Raw genomic sequence first — 27,263 nt, 5'->3', positions numbered from 1 at the left:
AATAATAAATGACCACACCCCCACACTATACCCCCCTCTCCACCCCACCCCTCCAATTTTTTTTTATTGAAGTATTGAGATAGGTCGCTTCGCCTTTAAAAAGCAAAAATAGATAAGCGGTCTGCACCCGCAAGGCGGTGCTCTTGTTATGATATGGACGTTGTTACAAAAAAAGCGATGTTTATTCACCAAAGCCCATTTTATAACAGATCCTTGGTAAAAACTTACAGAATTATTTTAAATTAATAAAACTGATAATGTCTTCAACTTTTTCATATTGACATCTTTTTATATTAAAATGTTTAAATTAATACTGTAAAATGATGTATGTTTATCCTTTTTTAAGCTAAAAACGTGATTTTAAAGAGATTGTTATTAGTACATCTTCAGTTTTGTATTCCTTTAGAAGGTTTGTGATTATGTCCCTTGTATGTATATTAATTTATACCCGTATTAACACATATGATTGGTTTAAGTAGAAATGAGGATGATTATTGTAGCATGATATTAAAATGAACCTTTCAATCATGGTTAACCCTGGCCTGTCTTAACAAGTTTTCTTATTTTAGGCAATGCAACTTACAACAATGGCTTTACGTTAATGTATACCAATTACATTTGCATATTTAATATTTATTCGGATTCAATTGTACAAACTTGTTTAAATGAGCATTGCTGCATGTTGAAATTGACCTTGACCTTGGAGATATCGACGTAATTCTTTCGCCCAACACACCGTCCAATGATGGTGAACAAATGTTCCAAATGACATAGTTATGGTCCAGACAAGCTCATTTATGATCGTTGAACCCAAAGTGTGACCTTGACCTTGGAGATATGGACTAACGTAAGCACTGAGGATGTAATTCTTTCGCGCGACACACCGTCCAATGATGGTGAACAAATTTGCCAAATGATTTTAAAATCTCTCAATAAATGACAAAGTCATGGCCCGGACAAGCATTTGACCTTTGACCTCCAAGTGTGACCTTGACCTTTGAGATATCGACGTACTTTTTTCACACCACACACTGTCCCATGATGGTGAACAAATGTACCAAGTCATTTTAAAATCTAAGGATAAATGACATAGTAATGGTCTGGACAAACTTTCATTTTAAAACACACTAAGTGACCCCGTGACCTAGTTTTTGACCTGGCATGACCCATATTTAAACTTGACCTAGGCATCATCTAGATACAACTTCTGACCAAGTTTGGTGAAGATCTGATGAAATTTCGGGACAGACAGACAGACAGACTGACAGACCAACCGACCGACCGACAAAGTGACTCCTATATAACCCCCATTACCAATGGTAATGGAGGTATAATTAAGCACTGTTTGTAATACAAAATAATACTAGCATAAAGATTGATCATTATAAATATATCATGAAACAATCAACACGTTTAAATAAAAACTGTTTTATTATTGTGTGAAATATTAAATACTTATGTACCATGAATTGCAAATAAATTGTTCAAAGGTCAAAAATGGCCATCAATGACCTTGTCCGGGCCATAACTATGTTGTTCATTGTGAGAATTTAAAATCATTTGGCACATTTGTTCACCATCATTGGACGGTGTGTCGTGCCAAAAAATTACGTCGATATCTCCAAAGTCAAGGTAACACTTTGAGTTCAAAGGTCAAAAATGGCCATAAATGAACTTGTCCGGGCCATAATTATGTCGTTCATTGTGAGATTTAAAAATCATTTGGCACATATGTTCACCATCATTGGACGGTGCGTCACGCGAAAGAATTACGGCGGTATCTCCAAGGTCAAGGTCACACTTTGAGTTCAAAGGTCAAAAATGGCCATAAATTAGCTTGTCCGGGCCATAACTATGTCGTTCATTGTGAGATTTTAAAATCATTTGGCACATTTGTTCACCATCATTGGACGGTGTGTCGCGCAAAAGAATTACGTCGGTATCTCCAAGGTCAAGGTCACACTTTGAGTTCAAAGGTAAAAAATGGCCATAAATGAGCTTGTCCGGGCCATAACTATGTAGTATATTGTGAGATTTTAAAATCATTTGGCTGTTTTGTTTACCATCATTGGACGGTGTGCCACGCAATAGAATTATGTCGATATCTTCAAGGTCAAGGTCACACTTTTAGTTCAAAGGTCAAAAATGGCAATAAATGATCTTGTCTGGGTCATAACTATGTCATTCATTGTGAGATTTAAAAATGACTCTGTACATTAATTTTGTTCACAGTCATTGAAAGGCGTGTCATGTGAAAGAATTCAAGAGTTCAAAGTTCAAAATGGCTATAAATGATTATGGCATAATAATTCTTAAAAATCGCCATAAATTAGAATCTCTTGTTTTGTGAAGACAGCATGAAAAATAGTCTGTGTCAATGCGGCATGTGGGGGTATTCGTCACGTCTGTGACAAGGCTCTAGTTTGTTGAAGCAAACAGACTTGGATCTAAATTTGTATGGTAATTTTAGGACAGAATCGGATGTAAAGTTGTATGGCTATTTCAGGACGAGCCTACCAACAATCTTGACATTGAGTCCATAGACGCACTGGCAGAGGCCATAAATGACTTCAAGGGAGGTAATCTTCCTTTTAAAATAATACACCACATCTGTTGTTCTTTGATGACTATAAACATTCAATTTGCTTAATGTATGTTCTTGAAGAATAAATATTTCTAATTAGTCCTCTATATATAATAATAATAATGTTCAACTGTTTTAGCACATAATGTTATACCATTAGTTTTTACCTTTGCATTGAAAAGGTTGTGTCAAAAAAATATTTGAGCCTTGCACTGGGCTAAACTGCGCTAATTGCATGTGCTTAAAGGTGTCTTCCCATACTAGCCTGTGCAGAGACCAAACAACTTAATCAGGGAATACCCTTTCCACTTTTATGGATTTTTTCCTTTAAAGGAAGTCTCTTCCAAGCAAAACTTCCATTGATTTGGGAAGTGTCTGACTGTGCGAGTGTACAGGCTAATCTGGGACGACACTTAATTCACGTGTAGTAAGCTCCATTTTCCCAGAGCGAGTCTCGTGTATAGATATTCAGTGCTATACATTATTATTTGCTCTGCCCCCAGGTGTGGTGATAGTGAGTCACGATGAGCGCCTGATACGAGAGACAGACTGCAACCTCTGGGTGGTCGAGAATAAGACTATTAATGAGGTTGATGGAGACTTTGACGACTATAGGAAAGAACTCTTGATGCAAATGGGTGAAACTATAGCAACCCCCGGCAATGTAGGAGCCACGGAATGAGTTCAATGTGCAACTTTACGTTGGAAAAATTACTTGTATTTATTGTCATGTTCTGTGTAACATCTGGGTCTAGTTGCTGACGTGTTCAATCAGCTGTTAATTGTAATATAATTATTTTTTATTTAAACGAGAACAATCTGTTTGAAAGAGATTTATGTATATTAATTCGACTTCCATTTTCAACTTGTATTGTATACTTGAATGATCAATTTAAAGAAGTATTCACTTTTTGTTCTCTGTTTTGAGCAATCTATAAACAGTGGTTTCTGTACTGGAAATTATTGTTGAATATGAACACAACCTGAGATTGTTGCATACTAAAAAATATAAATAAAACAATAAATATATTTAGTCCATGGCATTGTTATTTTGTTACCATGTACCGTTGATTGTGTCAAGCTATGGAGGGCAGCAAAGAGGGGCATACCCCTGTATACTGGAAGCAACACAGTGTATCAGTCTGTCCCAGTTTATTTGTCCGTCCCGATACACAAGCTTCACCCTTCAAGACAGAACAACATGCTGTTTTAAGCTTACCTGAGTTTGTTCAAATCTTGCCCACGAGCTTTGATATTTGGTATAAAACATCAGATAGAGGTCCTGTAGAAAGCTTCTTAAAATTGTACGACTGTGTCAAAACTGGCCATGCCCCAGAGATCACCAGGACCTGAATTATATTGACTTGTATAGTAAAAGCTGCCCACAAAGGTCAGGAGTACTGTATAATATTTGATGGCTTACATGTTTTAGTGGTCTTTTACAAAGAGTATTCAAATCATCCCCCTGCAGTCAAAACTGGTTGTGCCAGAGGTTAAATAATTTATATAGATATACAGTATAGTGAAATTTAAAAAACACACAAGATATGTGTTTGTCAGAAACACTATGTCTCCTTCTGCGCCGCTTTGAAGCTATATATTTGACCTTGAAGGATGACCTTGACCTTTTACCACTCAAAATGTGCAGCTTTATGAGAAACACATGTATGCCAAATATGAAGTTGCTATCTTCAATATTGCAAAAGTTATGGAAAAATGTTAAAGTTGGGGCAAACAAACACACAAACCAACCAACAGACAGGGCAAAAACAATATGTCCCCCACTATAGTGGCGGGGGACATAAAAATAAGATAACAAAAAGGCAACAAGGTATAATATTTATAATCATATGTACATGTAGTTCTCTTCTGCTTCATTTTTTAGTTCGGCTGTTTTCACAGAAAACCCGAGGTATTGTCATAGCCAGCTCATCATGTTGTCCAACGTCCGCCGTCCACGTCTTGCTAACACCTTGACATTTTGCTCTAAAATCAAAGTGCTTCCACCTACAACTTTGAAACTTCATATGTAGATGCACCTTGATGAGTTATACATGCCACACCCATTTTTTGGGTCACTAGGTCAAAGGTCAAGGTCACTGACCTCGAACAAAAAAAACCTGACAAGCTTTCATTTATTTAAAACTGCATCCGCAGGCGAGCATTGCCATCCGTTATGCAGTGCTCTTGTTCAAAACTGCATCCGCAACCGAGCTTTGGCACCCGTTATGAGGTGCTCTTGTTAAAATCATGCCCCTCGGATAAAACTGGCAAAAACAATTTACACAGCAATCTAGCGCCATCTTTGCCTGCTTGTTATCATCCTTTGTTAAAAACAAACAATAAATAAAATAGCCATAGGCCTTAGAAATATCAAATTGAATGAAACGGCTAAATATTTTAGTTGTTTAAAGTACAATTTACAAGAATAATAACAGGAATATTGTTGATTATATTGTCATAGTGGTTAACACACCTTTGACACTTACTGGTTGTAATCTATGTTAAAAAGGAAAACATGCATCACCCAACGTAGTTTGCAATATTGTTCATTTATTAAACAACTTATTGCATGTGTCAAAATTGACATTTGAAACATCTGACAAAATTTGGTGTGTAAAACAACTAAAAATTAGGGATAGCTTAAGGCTGACCGGGTAACGGCTGATTTTATCCAGCACATATGACACCACCGTCAACAGAACCTTTTGGTGGACGTCATCATGAATGTTGAATTAACAGTTTACAACATCAGTGTTGTCAGCATAGGTCAAAACTGACATAGCCAGGCATTGATAACAGTTTACAGTTAAGCTGTCCTAATCAACGTCTTGTGTAACAAGTGGCAACTGGTAAGGGCACACACAACTTGTATGGCATGAAGAAAAGAACAAACCTAAGTTGCAGTTGAGAAAGTAATTTATTGAAAATACAATAGCAATGGCATTCAAAACCAACAGCCTTTTGTCAATAAAATGTTAATATAAATCACATCATCAGATGTATATCAGAGAAATGACATAAACAGGCACATGTATAAACTGGCCTCTGTTTGCATTGGGTTTATTACAAAGCTAGTACTTAAAATATCAGTAGAGTATTAAAACAAATACAAAAGCCAACAATAACAATGGTGTAAGAAGTCGGTTCATGATTTTGATTGCAAATATTTGATCGTTACTCCCAAAATAATTGGTGCAATGTAACATCAAGTATATCTTGAACTTCCGGTGTAAACATGCCGTCGGACAACGTCGTGTTTCAGGGATTTACAGGTAATATAAGCTTACATACCTCTGTATCTCATTCGGTAATGTATTTACAAGTAATTTAAGATTTTCCAAAATGGTTGCATAAATATATTATTATAGTTTAAGGCATAAATGTAAATATTTGTACTTGGGCGCGTGTTCGGATATTTTTTTCGGATAGAGAATGATTTTATTTATAATCCTAATATTATCCTTACAAGTTACTATTAGAGTAAAGCTTTATGTCAGTTGATATGGCCTGAAGGCACGTTAACGATCACAGCTCAAAATGCATTTTTGAAAGGAAATAATCTTAAAGTGACTTTTTCACAGATTTTGCCATTTTTGGCATGTTTTGTTTGTCATAAATGTTTAAATTGACAAATGTAAACATAAAAGCATTAAGCTAAAGTGTAAAACTATAATAAAATTAATTACAGAACAAAAGAAATTCACACCTGGGCTTGAACCACGGACCATTTGAGTATTAGTCAATTGCTTAAACCACTCTGCCATAAAAGTGTAATTATTGTATGTTATACTTTATTAGGGGTGACTGCTTTATTAGTTTATATAAACAATCCTTGTATTATCACATAACAGTAACAAAGTATAAAAAATTGCATATAACAGATATTTTAAAGCATGGAAATGTACAGTTGTCTATTTCCATGCAAATAACATAACTGCAACGAAAATTTGCAAATCTGAAACATTTTTTTTTATTTTGTCAATTTATCAAACTGTTAACAGGTCGCTTTCATAAATAATAAGAATAATTTGAAAATTGTAACGTCCAAGAATTGGTACCCTTAAGCTGGGCTAATAGTAGTAACAACTATGAACATTTAAGTGTCGTGGGAAAATGTGGCTCAATGCATGTGTTCAAAGTGTAGTCCTGTATTAGCTAATCACGGCTAATGACACTTTATGCCTAAACTTGAGTTTGATTGTGAAGAGACTTCCTCTAAAAGAAAACTTCCATAAAAAACTGTTGAAACACATGCATTAAGCCCCATTTTTCCAGAGCGAGGTTCACTATGTAGAATATCTAACCCTATTGCAGTGGTGCCAATGAAGGTGGAGGAGTCATGTTCGGGTGTGCACTACCTCTATGTGAAAGACCATAGTGTGAGAGAGGCACACCCCTGCAAACCCAAAGACAAAACACTCTTCATATTGAACATACCACCATACTGCAGCAAGGTGAGCAATACATTTGAGCCTTGTTCTGAGAAAACTGGGCTTAATGCATGTGCGTAAAGTGTCATCCCAGATTAGCCTGTGCAGTCCACACAGACTAATCAGGGACAACACTTTCCGCCTTAACTGGATTTTTGTGTAGAAGATACTTCCTTTAAACGAAAAATACCATAAAAGTGGAAAGTGTCGTCCCTGATTTGCCTGTGCGGACTGCAGAGGCTAATCTGGGATGACACTTTATGCAAATGCATTTAACCCAGTTTTCTCAGAACGCGGCTCATTTATTTTTATTGAGAATATTTGTTTGGTGTCCAGTATTAGAGTAAAATAAATTTCTCATTGAAGTGAGAAAATGAATTCTTTCACAAGCTCTTTAATACCGTACCCCAAAAGCAAACAAATTTGCTTTTAATGTAATGCTTTAAATTATTCTTTTCATGTAAGCTTCTTTTCCAACATGTTTACATGTACAATTTTCTCATTCTTATTAGTTAATAAATTAATATTCTAGTGCCATGTAGGATTACAATAAATGTGCTGTGTATTTCAAATGTAATTTGTAGGGTCTGCTTCTGACAAAATGACCAGGGCTGTCATGTATCTGAGCCGTCTTGATCTGAGCAGAAAGCGTCATTAATTTACCTTAACAGTCTGGTAATTTAGGCTAAGACAAAGAGTTTACAACAAAGGGTTACGGTCACAATATGCTAATTCAGACAAGATTAAAATATGCTCCAAATGTAAAACTTTGCAAAGTGTAGGATGGAGGACTGATATCTAGAGGATAAATGATGGGTGTTAATTGTTATCTCCACGCTTTTTGAAAAGCGTGGGGATATTGTGGTTATCTCCGCCATCCGTCTGTCTGTCCGTTCTGGCAACTATCTCCTCCTACACTATAAGCACAAAAACCTTGAAACTTACACACATGGTAGCTATGAGCATATGTGCGATCCTGCCCCTGGGTCAAAAGTTATGGGGGTTTGGGTGGGGCCAGGTCAGAGATTTTCACTTATTTTTATGCCCCCCGGAATGGTACATTGGCCATAACTTTTGCAAAATTGAAGATAGCAACTTGATATTTGGCATGCATGTGTATCTCATGGAGCTGCACATATTTAGTGGCTAAAGGTTAAGGTCAAGGTCATCCTTCAAGATCAAAGGTCAAAAAAACAAATCCAAGTGAATTAATAAGCTTTAAAGGGAGGTCAGTAAATAACCTGCCAAATGATATAAAAAAATAAATAAATCAAAGCAGTGCATCGAGTTACACAGTAGTGGCGCAGAGATGTATTTAGTATTCAATTGTTTGTGTTAACTCATCTGTGAAATGGTTTAGCTCATCCATCTAATGTTTATACAAGGGATCATAAAATATTGGGCAAAGGGACACCTGTATATGACAGAAGAGATAGAATGCAGTCAAGCATAAAAAGCATGAGAAACTCATGGAATAGAGCCTCAAGAATCTATAACAGGGCTGAAACTTTCACTTTGTTCAATTACAATTTTAGACTCATTACTGAAAATCTGTCAAAATGTACAAGTGGGAAAAATGTGAGAAACAATTTAAAGCAAGATGGACTTTGAACAGGCACATCAAAGACAGACATGAAAGTCATTATGTTTATTGTTGTGTACAAGATTGCGATAGAAAATTTCTGAGACGCTACTATTTAGTCAACCATTTATCCTCAAAACATAACTTTTCCAAAACAGAAGCAAGAAGAATGGCTATAAGAGAGCATGTTCAGCCATCTCATAAGTCATTCCAATTAGGATAACATGTACATAATTGACTACAGTGAAGTTATTTCATTATTAGATTTGTTAGGAGAGCAGGATGAGGAGGAGAAATTAGGGTATAGATTTTCACTCATTTTTTAGGTTATTTTACATTTTCTTCTTCATTTCTACACCCAATTACTTCAAGTTTATACTGAACATCTCTTATGACCATATGGTCAATCTCAACTATGCATGGCCCCATTACCAAGCCTGGGGCGCCCCTGAGTCAAACATGAGGTGTGGGAATAAGCGCAGGCCTCTGCCGCGCCATTTCTAGTTTTCTTCTCTTTTTGTTCTGAAATGTAAGCATTGTTGATTTTGAATTGAGAAGGCTATGTATTTTTAAATAAAGTTTGTACCAAGGTGACCAGCTGCAATCTCTTGTGTGTTTAATCGATACCCTTGACATTAACTGAATGTCACCTTGGCTCAAAGCAATAAAAGCCTGTGAATTAAAAAAGTAAAGATATTTAAAATTAGTGAAATTTAATGTTTTCAATTTAATCTTAGATGTAATAAATGTTTGCGAGCATTAAGTAATAGTAAAATATACAGCTTTTTTATAATCATTTTTGTATGATTTACTTCAATTTTAGCTGGCAAGGCATTCATCAAACTAAGATTTAAAAAAAATTAGTCCAAAGTCCAGCTTGTGAGAAAATAAATTGTAGTTTTCAGAAATTTTATCACTTGGTATAAACTAAAACTTCACAATTAAGTTGCTTATTAAATTTGTTTTATTAAAATACGCAAACTTTGTGAACGGATTCTCTTTATCGATTTATAACAATGTATAATTGATACTGATTTAGGACATGTAATTTACCCTCATTAAAATACAAGTTGGGAAATTTACTGCATGTCTCATTTTCAATCCCATGTAATGATTTGTGTATCTAGAAAAGAGAAGACAAAAGGCAACTACATGTTGTAATTAACAAGTAACCTCTGTATTAATTTTACCATTTTAATGGTTTTCTATAATCATGTTTGGTTTAGTCCGTGCACATGTTACTTTTTCAGTATTTTATACAATAACACATGTATAATCCATTAAAAATAATAATGTTGAGTGTGAAATAAATGATTATGATACGTGAGTTAGAACTGTATAATGCCTATTTAGAATCAACTGTACAGGAGACATTATGGCACATATTCATGTTTAGACTGTGCACGCTTACACATGTACAGGAAACATTATGGCACATATTCATGTTTAGACTGTGCATGCTTACACATGTATAGGAGACATTATGGCACATATTCATGTTTAGACTGTGCATGCTTGCACATGTACAGGAGACATTATGGCACATATTCATGTTTAGACTGTGCACGCGTACACATGTACAGGAGACATTATGGCACATATTAATGTTTAGACTGTGCACACTTAAACATGTACAGGAGACATGATGTCACATAATCATGTTTAGACTGTGCGTGCTTACAGGAGACATGGCACATGTTCATGTTTAGACTGTGCATGCTTACAGGAGACATTATGGAACATGTTCATGTTTCAACTGTGCATGGTTACAGAAGACATTATGGCACATGTTCATGTTTAGACTGTGCATGGTTACAGGAGACATTACGGCACATGTTCATGTTTGCACTGTGCATGCTTACAGGAGACATTATGGCACATGTTCATGTTTACACCGTGCAAGCTTGTAGGAGATATTATGGCACATGTTCATGTTTAGGCTGTGCACGCTTACAGGAGACATAATGGAACATGTTCATGTTTACACTGTGCGTGCTTGCAGGAGACATTACGGCACATGTTCATGTTTGGACTGTGCGTGCTTTCAAAAGACATTATGGAACATGTTCCATGTTTAGACTGTGCACACTTACAGGAGACACTATGGCACATGTTCATGTTTAGGCTGTGCCTGCTTACAGGAGACATTATGGCACATGTTCATGTTTACACCGTGCACACTTACGGGAGACATTATGGTACATGTTCATGTTTAGGCTGTGCACGCTTACAGGAGACATTATGGTACATGTTCATGGTTAGGCTGTGCACACTTACAGGAGACATTATGGCACATGTTCATGTTTAGGCTGTGCACGCTTACAGGAGACATTATGGCATTCATTCATGTTTAGACTGCCTGCTTACAGGAGACATGGCACATGTTCATTTTTAGACTGCCTGCTTACAGGAGACATTATGGCACATGTTCATGTTTAGACTGTGAAAGCACACAGGAGACATTATGGCACATGTTCATGTTTAGACTGTGAAAGCTTACAGGAGACATTATGGCACATGTTCATGTTTAGACTGTGAAAGCTTACAGGAGACATTATGGCACATGTTCATGTTTGGGCTGTGAAAGCTTTCAGGAGACATTACAGCACATGTTCATGTTTAAAATGTGATAGCTTACAGGAGACATTACCGCACATGTTCATGTTTAAAAGTGTTCCCCTTTACAGGAGACATTACCGCACATCTTCATCTTTAGAGTGCCTGCTTACAGAAGACTCTACAGTTCATGTTAAAAGTGTTCCCGTTTACAGGAGATATTACGGCACATGTTCAGCAGATGTGGCCCAATCCAGACTGTACACCTGCACAGCAAGCCAACGTCTGGGCCTCCCCCAGTGAACCAGTCCAACTTCTTTCCAGATGCTCCAGTCATCAAGGTAGATTCACATTATGATTATTAACCCTGTACCACTCCTATAAACACTTTGACGCAATTGAAATTATAGATTCAAGCTTAAAAGCTTTCATTTCCAACCCTTAGATACTGATGAGCAGCAAACAGCATAAAACCTTATCAGACTGTGATTCACTCTCAGGCTGTTTTGGTTTTATGCTGTTTGCATATAGCCTTTTTATGCCCCCACCACTATAGTGGGGGACATATTGTTTTTGCCCTGTCTGTTGGTTTGTGTGTTTGTTTGTTTGTTTGCCCCAACTTTAACATTGGCAATAACTTTTGCAATATTCAAGATAGCAACTTGATATTTGGCATGCATGTGTATCTCATGGAGCTGCACAATTTGAGTGGTGAAAGGTCAAGGTCAACCTTCAAGGTCAAAGGTCAAATATATGGGTCAAAATCGCTCATTTAATGAATACTTTTGCAATATTGAAGATAGTAACTTGATATTTGGTATGCATGTGTATGTCATGGAGCTGCTCATTTTGAATTATGCATGTGTATGTCATGGAGCTGCTCATTTTGAATTGTGAAAGGTCAAGGTCATCCTTCAAGGTCAAAGGTCAACAATATAGCTTCAAAGCGGCGCAAAAGGGGACATAGTGTTTCTGACAAACACATATCTTGTTAACTTTGGTTTGGATGGGAAAGGTCTCACTTTAGCAAGGGTGAATATGTTTACATTAATACTGATTTCAGTTTTATATTATTTGTATGCCGCCTTTCGAAGAAAAGGGGGTATATAGTTTTCGCACTGTCAGTCCGTCTGTCACACTTTTCGTGTCCGCTCTCTAATTCAAATAGTTGTCATCCGATCTTTACGAAACTTGGTCAGAAGTTGTATCTAGATAATATCTAGGTCAAGTTCGAATATGGGTCATGCTGGGTCAAAAACTAGGTCACGGGGTCGAAAAAAACAAATCCAAGGGAAGTAATGAGCTTTAAATGGACATGATTATCTGACCTGCCAAGTAATATATTTTTGTTAAATAAATCAAAGCGGCACAGTAGGCGGCATTGTGTTTCTGACAAACACATCCTTGTAAAAGGTCAAGGTCATCCTTTAAGGTCTAAGGTCAAAAATACAAATCCAAGGGAAGTAATAAGCTTTAAAGGGAGATAATTATTCAATAGTGAACATTGCAACTTGATATTTGGCATGCAAGTGTATCTCATGGAGCTGCACATTTTGAATGGTGAATCTACAGTCACGGTAGTGGCTTTTAATTATTTGCTACTAAAAATAGAGATTTGTTAGAGACAATTATTTTCAATGGAAGTAATTTATATAATTATAAATCTCAGATTATATTATTTTTTTTCCAAGAATTTAAGTTACTGTCACTGTTACTGTACAGATTTTTGCTTGCCCCCCCCCCCCCCCCCCCCCCCTGTTGGATTGAACAAAATCCAAGGGAAGTAATAAGCTTTAATTGGAGATGATTTCTATACCTGCCAAATGATAAATAGAAATTTTATTTCAAAGCGGCGCAGTAGGTGGCACTGTGTTTCTGACAAACACATCGCTTGTTTTTTATATAAAATGTATTGAAGCTTTTAATTGGGTGCTTGAAAATCTAATATAATATTTTTCTGAAATTGTGTTCACCCATGACAACGTCATGTTAAAGTTAGGGTGTGAGTTTAACTTTTGTATAGTGTGTGTAAATTTTTACCAGCTGATTTGAATATGAAGTGCAAAGAATTACATATGTATAGATAATAGGCATAATGAAGGTAGTGTTTTAATTTTAAATCCATGTAGTTGATTTCTGTATTGCTTGCAATTCTGTCAAAGCCTTCTTCTCTTTATTATGAGATCATCCATTTGCTCTCTTTATCTCATCAAGGAGTCTGGGCAGGAAATCAGTTTTTTTCCAAAGGCATGTTATTATCTTTTCAGGGGTACAGAGTAGGGTACATTGTGTTCAAGAGGGCTAACTCAGTGAAGGCTGCACAGTCACTTCCCTTTGATGTCCCTCTCATCATGCAAGACAACAAGGGACCAGCCATTGAATCAGGATTAGCAAGTATGTGTCGTTTATGTACTTAAGTTGTTGCTTACAAGATGAATGTTGTTTATATTACATGACACAAAGAAAAATTATATTATTAGATTACTAGTATTTTTTATCTATAAAAGATATGATTGTCAACAAATATCCAATATCGGAGTATTTGGATACTGTGCAAGTATTCTGGTTATTGAGTATCCAAAAAAATGTTTAACATAAAAATACTCATACAGTGTATATCTTGCTTATTATGTTTAGGAAGGTCATGATAGATATTAGTATTCATTAAATCCACTCAGATTAAAGGCCTACGCGGATTGTCTCTGATTTGTGCACAGGCTTGTGTCTTACTTGAAATGCTTTAAACAGATAATACCGAGTCATGATATGCGAACGGATTATCCAAGTGGTTTCACAAAAAAGACACATTGAAATGCCTTTAAATTGAATTGAATTGTTGAACAAACAATATGTTCCAATCTTGTATGCCAATAAGGTGCGAACCTGGTTATTGTTGCTGGTTTTTTACCAATAGATTGTTTCAATTCTTGATGTTTAAAGAAATCAATGTCTCCATTGTTAAATTATTAGTCCTTATAAAAAAATTGCATCAATGTATCATTTCTTTTTCAATAATCTTCCATTCCTCTTTTTTTTTTAAACGCTGTCTTATGCAGACGCAGTAAACATATTCATAATGACCTTATGAACGTGATTTAAAATAAAACAATTTTCAAAAACATTTGGTGCAAAACCTATAAAAATTGTTAACATGCTATATTCCCTGATGCTTTCTAATGACTTCAGCATTCAATCTTTAAGAATTCATTAGTTTCAGTGTTAAAACATACATTGTTGTTATAACTTTGTAGTTGTAAAGATTTGCTTTAAGATAACATACATTGTTGTTATAACTTTGTAGTGGTAAAAATTTGCTTTAAGAATATATCATTCATCTAAATTATAAAGATTGACTCCACAATTTGAAAGTTTATGTCGATCTTAATGGATATCTGGTTAGTAGTCGGACATCAAACTTGAAAGTTTGGATACTTATGATGCTGTCCGTTGAATTACCTAATGAAAAATAATGTTTTTAATTATTATAATTTTCCTTATAACGCTGTACCTCAAACCTTTTAGAATAAACAAGGAAATTAGATATAATTAGGAAGAGTTCCAATTGTACTTCATGGTTAGATAAGGATTTGGAGTAATATTTTGTGGAAAAAAAAATTGGAATAAAAATTTGGTAGAAAATCAGCACTGTACTTTGAAAAGTGGGCTAAATGCATGTAAAGTTTCATCCATGATTAGCATGTGCAGTCTGCGCAGGCTAATCTGGGATAACAGTTTCCTCTTGCAATGAAATTTTTCTTTTAAAGGTAGTGTCTTCTAAGCAAGTCTTTTAAGAGTTGACTGCAGACTGCACAGGCTAATCAGGGGTGACACTTAACGCACATGCTAAAAGCCCAGTTTTCCCACAGACAATCCATATAGTTTCCCTGACTGGTTTCAGAATGGTGCGCAGACTACCAGGCTGACTTGCTGGACACCAATGCACTCCAGACAGAGATAGACGAGTATATGCTGAAATATGATGACAAGGTGCAAAAAGTAAGTGTCCACATAAATAAGCCGCATTCTGGGAAAACGGCTAAATTCATGTGTGTAATGTGTTGCCCCAATATTGCCTGTGCAGTCTGCAAAGGCTAATCACTGACAATATTTTCCACTCAAATTGGAATTTTTTGTTAGAAGGAAGTGCCTTCTAAATGGATATCTAGTTGAGGCTGAAATTTTCGTCCTTGGTAAGCCTGTGTGAACGGTTCGGATCATGCTGCTGGGGTAGAAAGTGGTCATGTCCAAGGGCTTTCATAAATAATATATAGACCTACATTGCAAAATAATTCAACAAATCTTCTCTTGAAGCGGGTATGCATGATTTTTATATGTGCAAAAAATTGTAAAATATTGATACAAATATGTTACAATAACACAAAATAGGCGTCTTTTTATAAGGATCGGAGTTAGTGTTGGTGTGTCGTATGAATAGATATCGTTGCAGGAAATTGAAATGATCCGTAAAACTAAATTTAGATCATACCTGCATGATATACATGCTGGCGAATTCGACTGTACAGACATTTTCGATTTCAGGATTAAATATCTGGCTTATTTTGCATTTTTCGACACATGTTCTTCTTAACTTTTATTTCAATTTATATTGTAATAAATGTATAATAATTTTTTTACACATTTTATATAAATTCATAGAAATTTGACAAAATCGTGAATACCCGCCTTTAATGACTAGGGTGGTGATATATTTTTCATACAACCTGCTATGTTATTCCTCTACTGAGTTTGTGCAAATCATGTCCCTGGGGTCAAAATTAGTGTGTGTTTTTTGTGTGCTGATATTTATATAGTATTTATATAGTGAAAACTAAAATGTTCTCCTCTGAAACCACAAGACCCAAAAGTTTTAGTATTTTGCATGTAACAATGTATCGTGGTCCTCTACCAAGTTTGATCAAATCATGCCCCTAACGGAAAAAAAACTCTGTCCTCTCCCAGGGTGTTACTTGTTTTAATGTTACAAGTCTTCTCTTAAATGGCAAGGCCAAATGGTTTGGTATCTGTCATGTAACATTGCATGGTGCAAATTTGTTTTAATTATGTCCCTGTAGTTACAATTATTCCAATCCTTGCAGTTGGTTGTTTTTCCTACAAGTATTTACATGTAATGGACATTTACAAATCTTTTCTTAAATTACAAGGCTCAAAGGTTTTGTATATGGTATGTAACATGTTTGTCCTCTACCAAGTGAGTGCAATTCATTTCCCCCAATAAACTGTTGTGGTGACATCAGTCTGTGACACATTTCTAGTTTTCTTCTGCAGGAATGTCCTAAAAACGAAAAACTGATTCATAAAATATTTTTTTAATTTTTAGCTCAACTATAAGAAGAGATTAATTTCACTTTAATTTTAATATAGAAAAAATGTTAGTGCTTAATAACTTGATACTAAATTAAGCTATTGTAATGAAGCCTTGTCCATTTATATATATTTAAAATAATCCCTGAATATGGATTGCACTGGGTATGGGGGAGGTCAAGGGAACTATTACTAACTCTAGAGAAATTGTTCCGTAGATGATTATAATAATGATGATTATTATGATGCTTATTATAACATAATGCAGATGAAATGATGATGACAATGATTATTGTGAGAATGATGATGTTGATAATGTGATTGAATGAGTCATGTTCTGAGAAAACTGGGCTTAATACATGTGCGTAAAGTGTCGTCCCAGATTAGCCTGTGCAGTCCGCAGAGGTTAATCAGGGACGACACTTTCCGCTTTTATGACATTTTTCGTTTAAATGAAGTCTCTTCTTCGCAAAAATCCAATTTAGGCGAAAAGTGTCGTTTCTGATTAGCCTGTGCAGACTGCACAGGCTAATCTGGTACGACACTTTACGCACATGCATTATGCCCAGTTTTCTCAGAACGCAACTCCAATAATGCTGATGGTGATGCTGTACTGTTCTACAGGAGAAAGAGACCACAGCTGCCCAGGAGGGTGTGCCAGATGATGAAGGCTGGATCACTGTGACCAAGTACAGCAAGAACAAGGGGGCGCCCCGCACAGAGGCACATGAGAAGGCTCTCACAAACAAGGCACGCAGGAAGAGGAAGGAGAAGGTACTAAGCTGGCCCGGGCTTGGAAACTGGAAATGGGTAGAGGGAGAGAAGCATGGTTATAATTATGGTGATGATTGTGATGGTAATTGTGGTGAAAAGGATGAATTATGATGATGATGGTGAGGATGATGACAGTGGTGTTGATGATGATAACAATGGTGATGATGATGATGACAATGGTATTGATGATGGTAGTGATGGTAAGGATGATGCTGATGAAAATGATGATGGTGATGATGATGAATGATGATGGCCATGGTAGTGATGATGTCGAAGATGATATGGTTGATGATTATGTTGATTATAGTTGATGAAGGTGATAATCATGATTATGAGGATGGTGTTGATGATGGATATTATTGCTGATTTGCAGTGCTCTAAGTCGACATAGCAGTAACTTGTGAAGTCAATTATATCGGAATATAGTGGGTATTTCAATAGTGCACAAAATATATTGTCTGATGGTCTTTACAATGAACTCAAATAGAGAAATCCTATTGTTATATCGTCAAAGGCTAGATGTTATACACTACTTAAAATTGTGTGACTTTTAATTTCAGGAGTTGCTGAATTTTTACAGTTTTCAAATGCGAGAAACCAAACGAGAGCGTATGTATATTAACTATACATTTTTTTCTTCTATATTTAACTTGTGTGTGTTTACCAGTAGTCCGTTGTTTCTGCGGTTTATTTAACAAATTATGTATTATACCTTCTGAGGCATTAACTTTTTATCTTTCAATCAAATAAATGATTTGACTTTGTGCAATTAAAAGACTTGCGTTAGTCATCCAATTTTTTATTGTGTTCAAATATTGTGTTTTTAACATCAGTCTTGGATCCATATTTTTAGAGTTATTTCCCTTTTTGTTCCGTAGTTTTCTACTGGTGAATATCTTGTAAATTATATAAGATATCCATTTTGTACTTCATATGTAGCTAGTTTTATTCAAGGGAAAGTGAAGTGTATAAAAATCATAACTCATACTTTGATAATTTCACAGTTTTACCAGGGCATATCTTAACTATAATATGAGGTATTAAGACAAAACTTCATAGGTAGGAAGCTTGCCTTGTTGGGAAATGTGTTTTTAAAATGGAACTGCCATTGCCCTCTGACAAAATGGCTTGCGCATGGTATTTAAGGCAAAACAGTGACAGTTCTAGTTTGACAATGTAGTCTATCATAGCAGTAGATAAAATTCATTTAATCATGACATACCAGAATCTAGGCACCTATTATTTCCCTTACAAAGAACCTTTTGTTGTTCTTTCAGAAATTGCCACTCTAAGAAAGAAGTTTGAAGAAGATAAACAGAAGATTGCACTGATGAAAGCTGCACGAAAGTTCCGCCCTTACTGAAGATAGATATATTAAGTCTTGTTATATTTGTTGCAGTAATAAATTTTTATAAAATGCTTATGTTTCTCTCAAATTCTTTTTTATGTCCCCGAAGGAGGGTATATATTGATAGCACTGTCTGTCTGTCTGTTCGTCTGTCCGTCACACTTTGCGTTTAGGTTTCGAAAAATGCACATAACTTCTATGTCGCATCAGATGTAACATTCATATTTGGCATGCATGTGTATTTGGACAAGGCCTTTCTTTGCACACACATTTTGACCCCCTTGACCTTGACTTAGAGGCCGTGTTTAGGTTTCGAAAAATGCGTTTAGGTTTCGAAAAATGCTCATAACTTCTATAAAGGCGTTAATCGGGGGCATAAGTCATCATATGGATACAGCTATTGTTTTTACAACTTTCTGAAAGGGACTTGTTCCTTACTGTTGCAACACATTTGGAATTTTAAGTTGTGATTTCTTTGTGTCTGTAGTGCGTCATCATTTACCTCTTTATTTTTCCAGAGGCCACATTTTTGCCCATTATTTATGAAACTTACGGTAGTCAGAACATTCGTTCCCACGATATATTGTCTAAGTTCAACCTAGGTCACATGAAGTAAAAAACTAAATTCAAAATTTAAAAACACTTGTTTACACTCTGGATGTTACATTTTAAGTAACATTGCAATGAAACTTCAGGGCTTACTCTTTCATTTGCCAAATTAGCCAATGGCTACAAATTGACCTATTTGGCTAAAGAAAATTCTATTTGGCTACAACTTTTTCTTCATAAAAACTATTAAAGTAGCCAAAAATAAAAAAAAATTGCCATAGCAAGGCGAATTTGATTAAAGAAATGTTTGAGCCAGGGGAAGCCCTGAAACTTGGGCAGAACATACTTCTCAATGATGTCTAGGAGTTTGAAACTGGGTCATGTGAGGTCAAAAGCTTGGAAACTTATCAAATTAAAGAAAAAAAAACAACAATAAGTCAGATTATTAGTAAAATTCTTCATGAAACGTGGTCAGACATTTGTTGTAATTATATTTCAGCCAAGTTTGAAAATGATTACCAGTTAAAAAAAAACGTGGCCACCGTGGATTAAGGCAGTTTTCCTTACATGGCTATAGTGAAACACTCTTAAGTCACTTATTAAGTTCAATTATCATAAAACATGCTCAGAAGATTTGTTCTAATGATATCAAGTCTGAGTTCAAAATTGGCTCCAGTCTGTTTAAAAAATAATGGCTGCCAGAGGGTAGGGAAGTTTTCCTACGATGGCTATATTGAAACCTAGTTTACTCTTAGTCACATTTTTAGTTAAATGTTCATGAAACTTGCTCGGAATGTTTTTACTAATGATATCACCATTTAGTTCAAAAATGGTTTTGTTCTGTTAAAAATATGGCTGCCACGGAATGTATAAGTTTTTCTTTCAATTTTTGCCCAAGTGCAACCTTTAAACACAGGTTGAATTGGCTTCTTTCTGAAGATTATTTCGACCATTAAAAAGATACAAAGATAGTGTGAAGTTTAAAGTTGTTTTGATGATTGTGATTATGAGGATGATACTGGTGATGGAATCAGAAACATGAACAACCATATTTCTAATCATTGAATTACTCATATTAAATACCGGTACTTCCATTAATTCAGATTATTATTTGTATTTTTCCAGAAAACGACAAAGCGGTAAACCGAATTAAACACCAAGAACCGTTTCATTTCAATATACTAGTAATTTGACTTTTTATCCAATATACATTGTAAGTCTGGAGCTGTCATTCGATGCTCTCTAGTTGATATATAAATTATTAATAAGTGACCTATTGATTTTTATGGTATATACACAGCCTCTTTTGCAGGAAAGACAACAAGCTACTGATTAACTTGGTTTTTCCTGTAGAGTTTTCCCTAGCAAATTATTACAAGTTTCAAATATGTTTATAAATGTTCTGTGTTAGAAATACCGTTATAGTAATATGCCTAGAATATATATGTTTGATAAAGAACTTTTATTCTTTTGAGCACCACCTTCTCAAAGAATTTCAGGTGAGCACCTAGAGGCCATGGTCCTCTTGTTGTAAAGTTCGGACACATTTCCATTGATCATTGTTTGTCATCACTAACACAAGTTTGGAGTTCTAATGTGAAGGACAATGATGCTGGAGCTGTATCATAACCAGGCATCAGCATGACACAGATTGGTTATTGACTTAAATATTTTCTATAATTGTGATAATACACAGATTTTGCCATATAATCATGATAGAAGTTGATGCCTTGGCACTAAAAGCATCTGTTTGGTTGTTTGATCTTGTCATAGCTGTCATTTCATTATTCATAATGCAATTAAACAATAATAATTTGCAGCAAATTTTTCACTGTGGATGAGGCTTGTTGTCTGAAAGACTTGTTCCGAGCTCAAAGGTTAAGGTCAAACCATGAAGTCAAAGGTCAACATTGAGCATGATGCAGCTTGTCTTGATTGTTAATTGATCATTTATCATTCAAAATAACTTACCACATGTTTCTACCTTGAAGTAAAACACAAACAATATCTCATCAACATCTCAATGTGTATTGCAGTCACACCAAACAGATATGCATTCAACACACAACGTAACTTTAACAAACAACTGTACATACACATGGTTTAAAGCTGATGATAAAATACTACAACATCAAAGTCTGAACATAATACTACTGATAAACAAGAGATGTGTTTGTCAGAAACAATGCCCCCTATTGCGCCGCTTTGAAGCCATACATTTAACCTTTGACCTTGAAGGATGACATTGACCTTGACCTTTCACCACTAAAAATGTGCAGCTCCATGAGATACACATGCATGCCAAGTATCAAGTTGCTATCTTCAATATTGCAAAAGTTATCGCAAAACTTAAACCAAGGTTAAAGTTTTAGGTTAAAGTTTTGATGACAGACAGAATGACAGACAGACAGGCCAAAAACAATATACCCCCGATCATTCGATCCGGGGGCATAAAAACATACAAATAATGTTTACTATATCTGTCACATACAAATAATGTTTACTATATCTGTCAATTGCTGTATTTCATAATCTGACAGCTAAACATAAACCTGCACATAACAAATATATCAGAGCAAGTTCACACTGTAAGCAATAATTTAGTATTCAACATTGTAAATGCAGTAAATAACACAACTCCTCATAACCGAGGCAATATAATGGTCACTATAACTGTTCTAGACAAGAATACGAGCCATTCATTCAACAGACAATTTACAGATTTTTTTTCAATAAAATATCGGAAAAAATTACAGCTAAGAATCGGTCTTGACAAGAGCACCGCATAACGGGTGCCAACACTCAGCTGTGGGTGCAGTTTTGAATAAATGAAAGCTTGTCAGAAATTTTTTTTTTTTTAGAGGTCACAGTGACCTTGACCTTTGATCCACAAATGGGTGTGGCGAGAAGAACTCGTCAAGGTGCATCTACATATGAAGTTGCAAAGTTGTAGGTGGAAGCACTTTGATTTTAGAGCCAATGTGAAGGTTTTAGCACGGCGGACGCTAGACGGCAGACAACGAGCTGGCCATGACAATACCTCAGGAATCCAAGTTCAGTGATATGAAAGATATAGACAAACATTAAAGCACCTTGCCCATCAGTCGAATACATTTGTGTTTTTCATTATTTATTATTTGTAATTTCAGTGATAATTTATGGATTGAATCATGTTAATTGGAGTAAATGTGTGGCTAATACCCATCCAAATGCATCTGCAGGTAAACCGAGTTTGTCATAAGGACGAATACAGTTCGTCTCAGGGCCTAATTGAAATGTTCGCATATTTTACTGTAAAATAGATGAAAAAGAACAAACAACTAAAAAAGGCCAATTAATTATAGAGTTATGTTTTCAAAATTAAGCTATGGGTGAATGCTGTGAAATGCATCTATTGGTGAAGCTGTGAAATGCATCTATTGGTGAATGCTGTGAAATGCATCTATTGGTGAATGCTGTGAAATGCATCTAGCCAAAATGCTAATCTGAATCAAGATGATCCATCATTGAAAATGTCTGTCACCAGACGTGATTACAATGGAATGCAGCATAAACAATTTCTTGTGAGAGTGAGAAAATATTTGACGAAATTAACTCAAAAATCATTTGTAATTCATGGGTCATTAATTGTCCATGATTGTGTGGGTTGACCATTAATTGTCCATAATTGTGTGGGTTGACCATTAATTGTCCATGATTGTGTGGGTTGACCATTAATTGTCCATGATTGTGTGGGTTGACAATTAATTGTCCATGATTGTGTGGGTTGACCAATCCACAAATTAAACATAAACACGTCAGAAAATGACCGGCACAAATGTGTCTTTTTTTAAATCAGAAATCTATTCATTTACATGTCCACGAAAGACACTTCTTGAAAAACAACAAATCTCATACCAACAATTATTTTACATTATTTAGCAATTCTATTCACCTTTAAGTACAGAGTGTAAAATGTTTGTTACAAAGTCTCAGAACTTGGCCATCCTTACCAATTCCAAAGAACTTAATGTCCCACTTAACGCAGAGTTACCATGTGTTCTTTTTTGACAACAAAACAAAAACAATTAAATGAACAAAACATCCAAACACATTATATGCCATGAACTTAAATGAAAATGTGTGGAACAAACTGTTCAATTTATAACTGACTAGTTCATATCACAGCTCTGTTAACCTAAGCAGCAAGTCTCGCTCTGGGAGAAAGAGGATTCATGCAAAAAGCTTTACGCAAATTTTTTGTTTCGGGGAAGTCCCTTCTTAAAGCAAATCATTTTAGAATGGCTAAGTGTAGACCCTGATGGACAGTGTAGTCCCTGATGGACAGTGTAGTCCCTGATGGACAGTGTAGTCCTTGATGGACAGTGTAGTCCTTGATGGACAGTGTAGTCCCTGATGGACAGTGTAGTCCTTGATGGACATTGTAGTCCATGATGGACAGTGTAGTCCTTGATGGACAGTGTAGTCCTTGATGGACAGTGTAGTCCCTGATGGACAGTGTAGTCCTTGATGGACAGTGTAGTCCATGATGGACAGTGTAGTCCTTGATGGACATTGTAGTCACTGATGGACAGTGTAGTCCTTGATGGACAGTGTAGTCCTTGATGGACAGTGTAGTCCCTGATGGACAGTGTAGTCCTTGATGGACAGTGTAGTCCTTGATGGACAGTGTAGGCCTTGATGGACAGTGTAGTCCTTGATGGACAGTGTAGTCCTTGATGGACAGTGTAGTCCTTGATGGACAGTGTAGTCCTTGATGGACAATGTAGTCCTTGATGGACAGTGTAGTCCTTGATGGACATTGTAGTCCTTGATGGACAGTGTAGTCCCTGATTTATCTTGGACAATTTATGCACATGCATTAAGCCCAGTTTTCCCAGACCATTTCAGCTACAATTGACATTCTCAACATCAACTGACTCCATTAACACACACATCAACTGACTCCATTAGGCTTAGCACACAACCACTGCACATTACGACACACTCTACATTCTCAACATCAACTGACTCCATTAGCACACAATCACTGCACATTACGACACACTCTACGTACTTGCAGATGTACATAAGTTAAACACAAACAGATACATGTATGATTACAGTGTATTGTCAACATTGATTTTGAAAATCAATATTTCAGTATAGAAGTACAGCTCATGCATGTATATCAGAATTGAAAATATTAAAATAAGTAAAATGAGACATCATCATTAAAAGAAGAGTGAAGTTTTCAGTTAGTATATCATGAGAACATGGAAAAAAGGCCAAATGATAATACTTTTTCAATGATTAGTTAAAGGGAGTATGCACAATTTTGTCAAATATTTATGAATTTATATAAAATGTCTAAAAAAAATCATTATACATATATTTCAATATAAATTAAAATAAATGTTAAGAAGAACATGTGTCAAAAAATGCGAAATAAGCCAGATATTTAATTCTGAAATCGAAAATGTCTGTACAGTCGAATTCGCCAGCATGTATATCATGCATGTACGATGTGAATCTCAATTTAGTTTAAGTGCAGATTCGTTCATACGACACACAGACACAATTTTGTTTCCTAACAAATACAAGTAAAATTGTCCGCATCTGCTTTAACCAGCCAGTTAAGAAATTTACTGAAGTAAACAATATTTGATTTCTAGTACCATATACAGATTGTTAATTTAGGTTATTTAGCATTCCTAGGCCATTTGTCGGTTTAAAATTGCAAGAATTACTTGTTGGCATAGAAATCATGCATACTTCCTTTAAAGGGATCTTTTCACACTTTGGTAAATTGACGAAATTGAAAAAAGTTGATTCAGATTCGCGAATTTTCGTTTTAGTTATGATATTTGTGAGGAAACAGTAATACTGAACATTTACAATGCTCTAATATAGCCAGTATACGCATCTTTTGACGATTTTAAAACCTAAAAATTATAAAGCGTTGCAACGCGAAACGATTGTATAATTTGGAGAGTTCTGTTTTTGTCGTTAAATTTTGTGAAACTACGAAGATTGCTTATATAAAGTATAAAATACGTCAAGAATGTGTACTCGGCGGAATAGCTAAGTAGGCTAAAGCGTTTTTACTTCAGGACACTCGCAGGACTCCAGGGGTCACTGGTTCGAAACCTGCTCCGGGCAATGTTCTTTTCCTTTTTTAAATTTTATTCTTGATTTTTTACTGGAGCTTTTACGATCCAATGTTTACATTTATCAATATAAAGCATTTAATGAATAAGTTTTAAAATGCCAAAATCTGTGAAAAGGCCCCTTTAAAACTATTCAAAGTGATTAATACATATATTTTCTTACCACAGGTGTTGCTCTTTGGCTAATAATAATCCTGTTACTACATATAAATATTTGAATAAATGGACAGAAGACAATGAATTGTGTACTTATATGTTGAACATGTGTGTGCAAATTACTTCAAGTTCTGATTCGATACATGCCGATATTTAACTATGCAATTTTATCATTCAAAACTCATTTTACATAAATAGTCATACAATAACTTTAATGCATCTATAATTACATTGTATTTGCTATACATATTTTTGTATCTGCTATGCTAGATAATACAACCTAATCCGCCCTGACCGCCTTTTTGTAAATGTTTACTCAAATGTAATTTTTAATTATGTATCGTTTCAAGAGAATTAATGCATGTTTCAGAATAACTCAAAGTAAGTTAATAAGGAGATAAAATAATAAATTATGAATAAATATTATATAAAAGAAAATCTTACAAATACAATAGCATGATAAAACACCCTGTATCTGTTAAATATAACAAGAGCACCGCATAATGGATGCCAACGCTCGACTGCGGGTGCAGTTTTGAATAAAAGAAAGCTTGTCAGAATATTTTTTTTAGAGGTCACAGTGACCTTTGACCTAGTGACCCAAAAATGGGTGTGGCGTGTAGAACTCATCAAGGTGCATCTACATATGAAGTTTCAAAGTTGTAGGTGGAAGCACTTTGATTTTAGAGCAAAATGTCAAGGTTTTAGCATGATACCGGCGGACAACAGACACGACAAGCTGGCTATGACAATACCTCGGTTTTTCTCCGAAAACGACGAGCTAAAAATTACAGGGTTTATGTTCTCACGTATTGGCACAACATGAAACCTTTGTTTAAATGTTACATAACATACAAATGTAAGTTTTCTAAACACAAAAGCTTAAGAGTTTAACAATCTTAAAATTGTCTTGTGTTCAAACTTGTCCTCTGGGTTTGTAACATCGATTTTGATTTGCACTAAGATACGTCATCATTTTAACAAATTCCCTAAAAAAACTATTCAGCGGTATCAAACACAATTATCGGAATGTTGTTAAAAAGAAGGTGTTTGGTCAAAAATTGGCAACACATATCATTAACATAAGGCTATGGCAAGAATACATTTACTAATGTTCAACAACAAAATAAGCTGTAAAAGGCTTGGAACCTAGAGTAAAAGTATAAATAAATACTGAAACCAAATAACTAAATTATAAAATAAATATAAAAAGATCGTTTTTAATATTTAAAAAAATACTTTTACATTTAAATTTAAAACATTCCAGATTCCATCTTTAACTGAAAGTAGTTTATAGACAACAAGTCTTTTAACTAGAATACAATGCACTGGTATTGCATAATGGTTAATTAAATGTATGTGCACAAACATGTTTTAAGCTACAGAGAACTTCACTAAAATAAGCTGAAAGGCTTTAAATTTCGAAATAAATAAAATGGAAGATGAAACAGACAACCAAAATATTATGTCATATTCTTGTGAGCCTCTACATTGGTTTACTCAAATTTTAAAATCATTAAATCATTATGTTACATTTATTTTCATAATTTAATATTCAAGGATTATACATTCAAAAAAAGTAAACCAAGATTTTAGCCTTAATCGGATAATGTTCCGAAATGAACTGCTACCAAAACTTATTGTGTGTAGAAATTTTACATGGACGATATTTTCTACACACTATAAAATGGTAATACAATGCAAGAATCCCAAGCGTACATAACACATAGAAGACCACACAGAGACTCGTGTCCACGTTAGAGAACCCCAAGAAATCCCAGCGGTACCTCTGTGATACAGACGACAGCGC

General features: G+C 35.2%; 2 protein-coding genes across 3 annotated transcripts in view; both read left to right on the top strand.

Moving 5' to 3' along the window:
* LOC127831359 (ATP-binding cassette sub-family F member 1-like) overlaps positions 1-3,620 on the top strand; it is a 33,993-nt gene extending 30,373 nt beyond the window's left edge. Inside the window, 2 exon segments of the mRNA XM_052356329.1 lie at positions 2,507-2,579; positions 3,088-3,620. Of these exon segments, the coding sequence (XP_052212289.1) occupies positions 2,507-2,579; positions 3,088-3,266 (252 nt within the window). The 3' untranslated portion in view covers positions 3,267-3,620.
* Positions 3,621-5,729: 2,109 nt separating this feature from the next.
* LOC127882183 (ribosomal RNA-processing protein 7 homolog A-like) lies at positions 5,730-18,670 on the top strand. Of its 2 annotated transcripts, none has more exons than XM_052430676.1 (8): positions 5,730-5,859; positions 6,902-7,041; positions 11,371-11,496; positions 13,423-13,549; positions 15,054-15,151; positions 17,102-17,251; positions 17,812-17,860; positions 18,529-18,670. In XM_052430676.1, exons 1-8 carry the CDS (start codon positions 5,823-5,825, stop codon positions 18,612-18,614), a joined length of 813 nt encoding a protein of 270 aa, XP_052286636.1. In that variant the 5' UTR covers positions 5,730-5,822; the 3' UTR covers positions 18,615-18,670. The 2 variants fall into 2 exon arrangements, with proteins under 2 accessions (XP_052286636.1, XP_052286637.1); XM_052430677.1 differs by lacking the exon at positions 5,730-5,859 and adding an exon at positions 6,303-6,357.
* Positions 18,671-27,263: the final 8,593 nt, after the last annotated feature.

This window comes from Dreissena polymorpha, chromosome 5 (genome assembly GCF_020536995.1).
Source record: "Dreissena polymorpha isolate Duluth1 chromosome 5, UMN_Dpol_1.0, whole genome shotgun sequence".
NCBI lineage: Eukaryota > Metazoa > Mollusca > Bivalvia > Myida > Dreissenidae > Dreissena > Dreissena polymorpha.
This window is presented reverse-complemented; position numbering and strand designations above follow the sequence as displayed.

Excerpts from the sequence above, each read along its gene's own strand:
- LOC127882183 (XM_052430676.1), top strand. The coding sequence starts at position 5,823 with ATGCCGTCGGACAACGTCGTGTTTCAGGGATTTACAG. Across the intron at positions 11,497-13,422 it reads CAGATGCTCCAGTCATCAAG|GGGTACAGAGTAGGGTACAT; the intron begins GTAGATTCACAT and ends TTATCTTTTCAG. Across the intron at positions 17,861-18,528 it reads GCGAGAAACCAAACGAGAGC|AAATTGCCACTCTAAGAAAG; the intron begins GTATGTATATTA and ends TTGTTCTTTCAG.